This window comes from Chionomys nivalis, chromosome 1 (assembly GCF_950005125.1).
Source record: "Chionomys nivalis chromosome 1, mChiNiv1.1, whole genome shotgun sequence".
Lineage (NCBI taxonomy): Eukaryota > Metazoa > Chordata > Mammalia > Rodentia > Cricetidae > Chionomys > Chionomys nivalis.
Genome location: NC_080086.1, coordinates 60,800,971 through 60,811,327, shown reverse-complemented (window position 1 = coordinate 60,811,327; position 10,357 = coordinate 60,800,971). Strand labels below are relative to the sequence as shown.

General features: G+C 47.0%; 1 protein-coding gene across 6 annotated transcripts in view; it reads left to right on the top strand.

Annotated features, from left to right (window-relative positions):
- The first annotated feature begins 1,433 nt into the window (after positions 1-1,433).
- Positions 1,434-10,357, top strand: part of Zxdc (ZXD family zinc finger C) — a 40,306-nt gene continuing 31,382 nt past the window's right edge. For all 6 annotated transcript variants that reach the window (XR_009056658.1, XM_057761281.1, XM_057761271.1 and 3 more), the window contains exons 1-4: positions 1,434-2,496; positions 4,355-4,507; positions 4,601-4,679; positions 5,511-5,641. Coding sequence is in view for 5 of the 6 variants with exons in the window: in XM_057761281.1 (XP_057617264.1) it covers positions 1,515-2,496; positions 4,355-4,507; positions 4,601-4,679; positions 5,511-5,641 (1,345 nt within the window). In the remaining variant the exon portion in view is untranslated. The remainder of the gene's footprint in view (positions 2,497-4,354; positions 4,508-4,600; positions 4,680-5,510; positions 5,642-10,357) is intronic.

Below are 10,357 nucleotides of genomic sequence, written 5' to 3'. Positions count from 1 at the left end.
TGTACTAAAAGACTCGTTCTCCACCCCACCACAGAAGTGGCATCAAGGATCATTCTAGAAAATTTTTTCAGAGTACATGCACAGATATTGCAATGCTCTCTCATACAAACAAATGGAATATTCCAATTTCAGTGTTGACTTTTAAACATTCTTTTTTTAATTGAAGCATACAAAAGAGTCATTGCTGACAAGTTTGTCGTTAGTAGTTTTGTATATCCGATGTGCTGTTCAGTGAGCACCTCTAATGCAGAAACCTTTTGCCCCACAGAGAACCTGTCACTATGAGAAGTTAATCCTAATTCCCCATCTCCCCCGTAGTCACCAGTGCCACTAATCTACTGTCTGATGGACTTAGCTCTTCTGAACATTTCCTATACATGTCATTATTATAATACATCTCCTTTCAAAACTGAAATGTTTTTCTTGGTTGGGGCATGATATAACTTGCAATATTTTATGTTATGGTTCAAAAATATTCCACTGTATAAACACATATTCATCTGATGATGAAAAATTGGGTTATTTCCCCTGGGGACTTGTAACTAAGGCTACTATGAATATTCATGTAGTTTATGCATGGACATATTTCCATCCCTCTTGGAGTAGATACAGGGGGAGCAGCATAGCCTTGCATAGTAAGGGACAGGTTGGTGGGAAATGGGGATAAATCAGTGTGGGTGCAAAGGGCAAGTTGGTAAGGTTTTTATAGTATTTTCACCTTCATAAGACTAAAGCCTTCCCTGCAGAAAACAGACCGAGTGGGAGGCAGTTGAGTGAAGGGAGGCTGAAGACTAGCCCCTTAGTTATTTGAGACCGAGAAATGAAATAGGTTTGAATTTGGGTGGTGATGACAGAAATGAAGGGACTCCAGACAAATCCATATGGGAGAAGTAAGGCAGCAGAGTCCAGGGAACAACTAGAAAGTCAGTAGGCTAACTGTGTCAAGGCAACAAGAGAATGCCCTTGGTGGCATAGGCAGGGATCCCATCAGGACCTGCTACAGGGCAAGCAAGGGCTGTAGTCCGGTAGTACCAAGTAGGTGTGCACTTCGGCGAGGTCATGGAGAAGATGTCAAGCAAAGTGGAGAGGTTCAAAGCCTGCCTGCAAGTTCCGGGCCATGTGGCTGCAGATAAACCTGTCATCTGTTTCCTCACACCTGGCAATCACGGATTGAATTAGCTCATATTTTCAAATCACGGAAGACACGAGAAACTCTTACGAGCTGGGATTAGTTTTCATTCCTTTGCATTACCCAATAGCAAAAGGAAGAGCCAAAGGCTGAAGAACCTTTTTTCTCAAACTGGAACTCACACCAAAGTACACAGAAGTTGGAAGCCCCGCCCCCGGCCCCACCCCCTGGCGCCCTCGTGACTACAGTCCCGACAGCCCTCGCGCGCCACGCCCACGGCTCTTGCGCACGCGCAGCTCGAGATGCGACTCAGGGCCTTACTCTACGCGGAGCTTTGACAGAGACTCCCTGAGGGGTGGCGGGGCGGACCCTTGGCGTCGCGCGCATGCCTGGCAGGGCCGGGCGGCTCTTCTCCGGAGGCTGTGGCTCTGAGGCCTCAGCTGGGCCTAAGATGGACCTCCCGGCCATGCTCGCAGCCCCGGTCGCGCGGGAAGACCAACATGGCGGTGGGCCAAGCCGACTTCGCCGCGGCGCGGGGCCGTCCTTCGGTGCGGGCCCCGGGCGCCGCCGCCTGCTGCTACTGAGGGGCCCGGAAGATGGCGGGCCCGGGCCGCGTCAGGAGGAGGCCCCGGGGCCGGGGCCCAGCCCGCCGCCCTCCGAGGACGGCGGCGACTCCTTCGTGGTACTGCTGGAAGTGCCGCGCGCGACTGACGCCCACGGGCAGGGGGAGGCCGAGCCGGGTCCCGGCGCGAGTCCCCCGGAGCAGGTCTCGGCCGCCGCCCCCGGCGCGGCTCTGGCGGGCACCGTCACCATCCACAACCAGGACCTCCTGGTGCGCTTCGACCGCGGCGTCTTCACGCTGGCCGCCGCGCCCGCGCCGGTCGCCCCGAGCCTGCATCCCGCGACCATCCCGGGCCCAGAACCCTCGAGCGCTTCCGTGGTTCGCCGCGGAGCGGTAGCCGCCGGCGCTGGCTCTCCAGCCTACCGCTGCCCGGAGCCGCAGTGCGCGCTGAGCTTCGCCAAGAAGCACCAGTTGAAGGTGCACCTGCTGACGCACGGCAGCCTCCAGGGCCGCCGGCCCTTCAAGTGCCCGCTGGATGGCTGTGGCTGGGCCTTCACCACCTCCTACAAGCTCAAGCGACACCTGCAGTCGCACGACAAGCTGCGGCCCTTTGGCTGCCCGGTGGGGGGCTGCGGCAAGAAGTTCACCACGGTGTACAACCTCAAAGCGCACATGAAGGGCCACGAACAGGAGAGCCTGTTCAAGTGCGAGGTGTGCGCCGAGCGCTTCCCCACACACGCCAAGCTCAGCTCCCACCAGCGCAGCCACTTCGAGCCCGAGCGCCCCTACAAGTGTGATTTCCCCGGTGAGCGCGAGCCGCGGACCTGCGGGGGCGGGCGGAACCAGCCGGTGTCGCTGTCTGCGCAGGGTTTACCTGGGGATGCCCTAATCTAAGTGGGGAGCGTGCAAAGAAACACTCCCGTGTTTGTGTTCACGTTCCTTCCAGGTAGTTAGATGTGAAGCCTTGGGTTCCTACAGCGAAGTGGCAAGCATAGTCACAGCTGTCCCTGGCAGAGGCCACAAACCCTTTGTTAAGATGCTTCCTCTGAAAATGACTGCTTCTCAGAGTTGATTGAGTTGGGACTTTTTCTCAATCTACTCAAGTTTATTAGAATATGCTAGTAGATCCAGGACTCATAAGGCCAAGTATGTCTCCTTAAATTACTGAGGATGGCCGTACACGTTAGTGTTTCTCTGGACCCTCTCCAGCCTCTTTGAAAGAAAGGCCCACGAATTAGCCGGCACAGAGCCCCCAGGGATACCTTGTCCGTCCCAGTATTATAGAGAGTGATGCTCCTTCACCAGGGTGAACCTCTGCAGCCACCATCAGGTGTGTGGCACAAATGTTTTTGTGTCTTCTTATGCTTTATTTTTGTCAGACTTCTTAGTTTCTGGGACATGTATACACAGTTTTAATAATAACGCATTATAGAGTATGCTCATATGTAGGGTTTGCAACAAAGTCTGGTATTGTATTCTTACGTGCCCACAGACTATCTGATACAGTATGATTGAAAATCTGTGTGCTGTACTGTGTGAAGGACAGGGATTCACATAAAAGCATGAGGTGCCGCTGAGGGTTTTGTGTTGGCTGATCAGTTGGGTTTCCATAGAAGCTGGGAGAGGGGCTGGGGAGCACCATTACGTGTCCAGTCAAGGAAGGATTCTTTTAACAACACGAGCCAGGAAGTGGTTGTGGGAGTGGTGGGGAGGCTTCAGGTAAAAGATCACAGAGGCAGGATAAAAGAGCATGGCGATTGATTGGGGGTGATGAGGGCTGTTGCTAAGGCAGAGAATGCTAATGTTCAGATTAGCCTAATCAGTTGCATCCTATGTAGCAAAGGGAACAGATTGAAGCTAAGTATGGAAGAGGACTTTTGGATGGGGCAGAGATTCCCTGGGCTGCTACTTTTATTCAGGGTTGTGCAGTGCTTCACAGCCATAGTGATAACATTTTAGGGACTTTGAGGAAGAGCTTCAACAAAGATAGCTCCTAAACATCTTTCAGCTTTTTGTTTTCCACCCTGTTTAAACACCAAATATTTCTGTCAAAGAAGTATTGATGTAGGAATTGCTGAGGTGTAGGTTGCTTGGGTTAATGGGGTGGGGTTGGTGGGTCTATGCGGATGGAGGTGAATATGACAAGAACCTGAGGAAATGCTTGAGAGAAAAAGAGAAAACATGGTAAGATGTGGGGCTGCCCATTGCAGAGGCTGGAGGATGCAGTATCCCCCAGTGGGATAGAAAATCTTAGCTAGTGGGATGGTTGCAGCCCTGCAGAGCTGTCCAAGACTAACTCTTGATCATTAGTGCATTTTGTCCTGCTGATTTCTTGGGTTTCACTCAGACAGCATTGCCAACTGAGTTTGTGGAAGACACACATAGCTTATGCAGATTGGCTACAGAACTGCCTGGCCAAGGCTGTGTTTGGAGGACACTTAATCACTTGTGCCATCTCCACATAACTCTGCAGCAAGTGGCCTGTGTGTGCTACCCCTACTAACTTCTAGAAAGTTAAATATTGGTGGGCAGGGCTTTGCAGAGATGGTTTCCAAATCATGTCTTTGTCTGCTCATTGTGAATGTGCCCCAGGCTGTGGACAGTGTAAGCTGCCCTGTGTGCTTTTGTCATCCTATGAGCTGAATTGTGTTTTCTTTATTCAGGCTGTGAGAAGACATTCATCACAGTGAGTGCCCTGTTTTCCCATAACCGAGCCCACTTCAGGGAACAAGAGCTCTTTTCCTGCTCCTTTCCTGGATGCAATAAACAGTATGACAAAGCCTGTCGACTGAAAATTCACCTGCGAAGTCATACAGGTATGAGCTAGAGGGTGCACCGCAGTGTGGACCCATGCTTTGCACTGGCTATTGTGCTCATAGTTACACTGTGTCACTTTTTTCTTTTACAAGGTGAAAGACCATTTATCTGTGACTCAGACAGTTGTGGCTGGACCTTCACTAGTATGTCCAAACTTCTAAGGCACAAAAGGTAAAGCTTACATTTTGTTATTTAGGTTCTGAAAGCACATGAAGTATGTGTCATAGAACACTTTGAGTGAATCACTTACAGATTTCAGACTGTTTAAAATGGAGCTCAGTGTCAGTGTTGTAGAAAATCAGAAAACTGTAAGGAAAGCACTAAGAATCTTACTTGATAGCAGTTGTTTCCTGTTAGGTTTGGATTGGTTTACTGTCATACAATTACATTTTTTCCTCTTAGATGTTTTAGAAATACTTTTTTTCATGTTCTTACAGACTTTCGGTAGTGATATTGACATCTGGGGTCTGTGTACCCCTGATGTGCAGTATGTTGTCTCATTCCATCTTGGTCACAGCTCCAAGATTAGTATTATTCAGACTTAGGGAATGGATGGCCCATGCTGCTTTGCATACCTGGAATCTGAGGTGCTCAGAGCGAAAACATTACTTAGAAAAGGACGATCTTTCTAAGTTGACATAAGAGGATTCTTTCCCACTGTTGCCAGGCGCACTCTTGCTCCCCCCCATCTCTGTGTCTGTCAGTCTGTCTGTCTTCTAGCCATTTGTGGCTTGGAAAGCACATAGACCATAGATACTTCTAAACAATTTAGATTGCTGCATTCACTCCTTTGGGACTCACCTAGTCCTAAATTGTTGTAGCATTAATTGTTCTGTGTCTGGCTATGGGGCCACCTTAATTATCAAAGTTGAGTTTCTGATTATGCTGCAGCCAAACAAACTCTGTGTGCACATTCTGAAATGCACTGATAGTTCTGAATGGAGAGAACATGCTGTTTCTGTGTCTCTGTGAGTAGTAATTGTTCCTTCATTTTTGTTTCAGGAAACATGACGATGACCGGAGGTTCACCTGCCCTGTAGAAGGCTGTGGCAAGTCATTCACTAGAGCAGAACATCTGAAGGGCCACAGTATCACCCACCTGGGAACAAAGCCATTCGAGTGCCCTGTGGAAGGTAGCATTTAAAATGTCGATTTAGCTGTAGACAAAGTGCCACACCGACACTCATGTTGAGCTATAAATTTGAGTTGCAGAAGCAGTAAGATAATTGCCAGTCACAGCATTGATAGAACCCACTCTGACAGAAATCAGCAGGGTGTGCCTAGGAGGGGTCACTGAGGCTAAAGAAATGTTAGACTGAGAGAAATTATTAAGACAGAAAACACAGCATAGATTCAGGGGACTGCCAGCTTACTCTGGCCAGTTTCAAGTTTATTTCAGAGCCTGCTTATATACAAAAGCAGAGCAAAACACAGCACAGTCAGTCAGTATCTAACCATAAGACCATTCCTGTCCTTGAGTGAGCAGCCTCCTATCTGACTTGTACTTGCTGCTCAGAAGCAGCCTTATATGATGTTCCTGAGGTTTAGCATCAGCAGCCTTCTTTCTACTAGATAGAGTGTTCTTTTCTCATAGGCAAAGTGCTCTTTGCCATGGGCTAAATCAAAAGTCTCTCACAGCCCTCAAGGTTATTGGAAAAAGCAGAACAGGCAAGCTTGAACTCAAACAACTTCTATAAGTCAGAATTGACTCCAGATGGAAACTGAGTCACACGTGGGCTCCCACACAGCACTGTGTTTATTTGGTTGGTTGAAAGTGCTTGCACACCGTCTTAGGAGTGTATTGGAAGAGGTACAGGTTTGCCTTCTGCCCTGATACTCAGTCTGAGGCTCTAGTTCCACTACCTGTTTAACTTGGTGATTATGAGGAACGGGTGAAGTGAGGAGAAGAACGCTTCTTTACATGTAGTCTGGCACATAGCTTGGGCTCACTAAATGACAAGCAGCTAGTCTTATTGCACCTGGACAGAAATAAAGTCTATCTGGTTTCTTTTTTTTCAAGGTAGGGTTTCTTTGTGTAACAGTTCTAGCTGTCCTGGAACTAGCTCTTGCAGAACAGGTTGGCCTCAAACTCACAGAGATCTACCTGCCTCTGCCTCCCAAATGCTGGGATTAAAGGCATGCACCACCACCGCCTGGCCTGATTTTTTTTTTTTTTTATAAGAGTATTGCTGAGGCTTTGTCTTAGTTAGGGTTTCTATTGCTGTGATAAAACACCATCACCAAAAGTAACATGGAGTGTGTTTCAGCTTATACTTCTATGTTACAGTTCATCATCAAAGAAAATCAGGGCAGGAACTCAAAAAAGGGACCTGGCGGCCGAAGCTAAAGTAGAGGCCATGGGGTAGTTCTGGTTACTGGCTTGCTTCCATGGCTTGCTCAGCAGGTTTTCTTATAGCACCCAGGACCACAGGCCAAGGAATATTACCACACACAGTGAATTTGACCCTGCCACGTCAATCATAAATCAAAAAAAAAAACCCTCATAGATATAACCACAAACCAATCATGCGGAGATATTCTTCTCAATTGAAGTTCCCTTTTCAAAAAGACTCTAAGTTGTATAAAACTAGCTAGCACAGGCTTTTTTTCTTTAAAATGCTAAAATGTAATTTATTTGCCAAAAATTTGTATGACCTGTTCATGCCAACCCTGCTGTTCACTAAGGAAGGAGCAGTCCAGGGTGAATCAGATGGGCCCTAAATTGATGGCCTCAGCTAAATCTGTGGACTTTAGTTATCTTAGCTGGAGAAGGATAATAAAGACCACTTAAAGCCAGCACCAGTTCTTACAGAATACTGAACATAATACAAATGGTATGATCAAGTTCTCCTTATCAGTATACTAACATACAAGCTCCTGAGATGTCTACACTTCATCCATACTGCTCTTGAGAGAGTGTGAATGTCCTGGTCAGCTTAAGGAGGAAGAGCTAACCAGACATTAAAGGATGGCTGTTGGAAACGGAGAATTCACAGCCGTTAGCTTGGAGACAAAGCCTAGTCTGGTCTGTGGAGAGGCACTGCAGTCACCCTGGGCTGGGGGCTAGCAGCTCAAAAGAAGAGAATCCCATCAACAGCAAAGACAGAAGTCAGAGCATGCTGTAATGATTTGGACCTGGATGAGGGAGGGACAGTAGTTGAGATCAGTGTCTCAACTAAAATTGGGAGGGGAGAAGGGTTTGGTCATATGGTATATAAAATGATAAACTATACCATCAGCTTGACTTAAGTTACTCAGCAGACTGTGTGTCTGCTGCTGGCTTAGAACAGGCTGGACTACAAGTGAGGCAGGTGGGATACAGGTCCTTGCATAAACCCTGCAAGTGGATGAAATTCTCAAGCAATTGAAAGTGTAAATTTGCCAGGTGGTGGTGGTGCACGCCTTAAATCTCAGCACTCAGAAGGCAGAGGCAGGTGGATCTCTGAGTTGGAGACCAGCCTGGTTTATAAGAGCTAGTTCCAGGACAAGCTCCAAAGCTGTAGAGAAACCCTGTCTCAAAAAAAAAAAAAAAAGGAAAAAGAAAAGAAAAGAAAGCGTGAATTCTGGATTCTAGTCCTAAGTCTGCCATTTGTCTGGCTCAGAGAAGTCTTGGGATTAGCAGCTTAAGCTCTGTGCCTCTTTTCCTATCCATAAAGTAAATAAAACCTTATAAGGTTCTTGCAGAGATTCAACTAATTAAAACTTTTAAAGCTTATAAAAGCATTGATACTGTTCAGTTCTGATGATTGTAGTGATTGCTATTAGGTGGAGTTTTGTTTCCTATATTTTAAGCCTCGGAGGAGAGCCACATGCAGTGGTAGAACAGTGGAAAGGCTGTCCTGGTGGGAGCTCTAGGCAGGGTGCTAAACCAGAAGGATAACTGTGGAGGGCCAGCTCAGAATGCTGAGGCCCACTAGTGCCATTTGGTTGTTGGTGGGCAAGTTTTAGTAGGGTAACTCAGGCAGGGCTGCTGATCAATGGGCAGGGGACTGCTTATTTTTACAGCTTTTCTGGAGGTGATTGGTGGGAGAAGAAAGGGCAGAAGTTCACTGTTAAAGAGAGAGCATTTGTTTTTGAAGTTCTCAAGGAGCTTTGAGGCATTAAGATAACCAGCCTCAGCAGAGAGAAAAGTAGCAGAGTTTGGTCAAGGCCTCTGCACAAGGCCATCGAGCCTGGTGCAGAGACTCCAGAACCTCTTCTTACTGGACTAAGTGAAGCTAGGGCCTGTGTTGAGAGTGACATCAGGCCCATCCTCAAGGTGGTGGGCAGTGCCAGTGCCCAGGACCTCCAAGTGGGCTATTTAAGGAAAAATCGAGCCATAAGAGGAAGGACCCTGGCTATCTCTGTGCAGTTTGGGACTTAACTTCATTCTCACATGAACCTTCAAACCTGTTTCTAAACAAGCTCTAAGTCTGTTCCTTATCTTGACCCCATGCATCTCATTTTACAGACAAGGAAAAGCTGCTCTGCAAAGGGTCAGAAATTTGTCCATAGGGCTGGAGAGATGGCTCAGAGGTTAAGGGCATTGCCTGCTCTTCCAAAGGTCCTGAGTTCAATTCCCAGCAACCATATGGTGGCTCACAACCATCTGTAATGAGGTCTGGTGCCCACTTCTGGCCTGCAGGCATATACACAGACAGAATATTGTATACATAATAAATAAATAAATAAAATATTTTTTAAAAAAGAAATTTGTCCATAGCCGTGGAGTAAATGAAGGTTGCGTGCAGACAGCCTTAGCTGGGCAGCTCCCTGGACTTTTACACCTTTCTAGTCCAGGCCTCGTCCCATCACTCACCAGGGGCGGAGTCACCCACCTTGCCCAGGCACCTGTGTCTCAGTCTTCTCAGAAGCTGTTTCTACAGAAGTCATTATTTTAGCACTGATCTTGTTCTGCCTTTTATTCTAACTTAATATCTACATGCTCAGCCAACTCACAAGCCTCAACTCTGCCTCCCCTTTCTGGGTCTATGAAGTGCAGAGCACCAACATGACAGGCAGTAAGAGATGAAGGTAAGGTAATCAATCGTAAATGTGTATGCCTTCCAGCATTTGAATCCAGATCTGCTGTGTAAGTGAGTTGAGCTCCACTTGTACCTGTGACCTAGAGACATTTGATCAGTTTCTGAGCTACACAGAAGTGAAATAGGTTGGGTTGCCTTTTGGTCACGTGTTGAGATAGTTCCAATTCCTAGAACTGTAGCATTACTTTTTTTTTGGTAATTGCTTAATAGAGGTGATTATACATTTTTGCAACTAAACTTTGGAGGAGTTGTTTTGACTTAACTCTGAGCAGTGGATGGAAGTGGAGTGAGTTTGATCTGGTCACATATCTTATACTGACGTGGTCTGCTTATTCCTTTATAATTTTTCCTTTATCCCGTGGCTCCTCCTAGGGTATTTGGTATATGTCATTTGTCACAGGTCAGTGCTTGGGAGCGTAGTGTCATGCTTTATATTAGTTGGGGTTCTCTAGAACAGAATTGCTGAAGTGGCTCCCTCTCTTTCTCTTTCTCTCTCTCTATACATCGATAGACATACAGATATATTGATTGATTGATTGATTTTAAAAGGGTTTATTAGAGTGGTTTACAGGCTGTAGTTCTGCTAGTTCCAACAGTGACTGTCTCCTGAAGTAAAGTTCAAGAATCGTTCAGTCCACAAGGCTGGATGTCTCAGCTAGTCATCAGTATACACTGGAATCCCAAAGAAGTCTCTAATGCCAGTGAAGGAATGCCTTGGTGTCAGATAAACTTGCCAGGGATGGTGAGGGTAAGCAGGCAAAAGACAAAAACTTTCATATTCTATATCCTTTTATATAGACTGTCACCAGAAAATGTGGCCCAGAT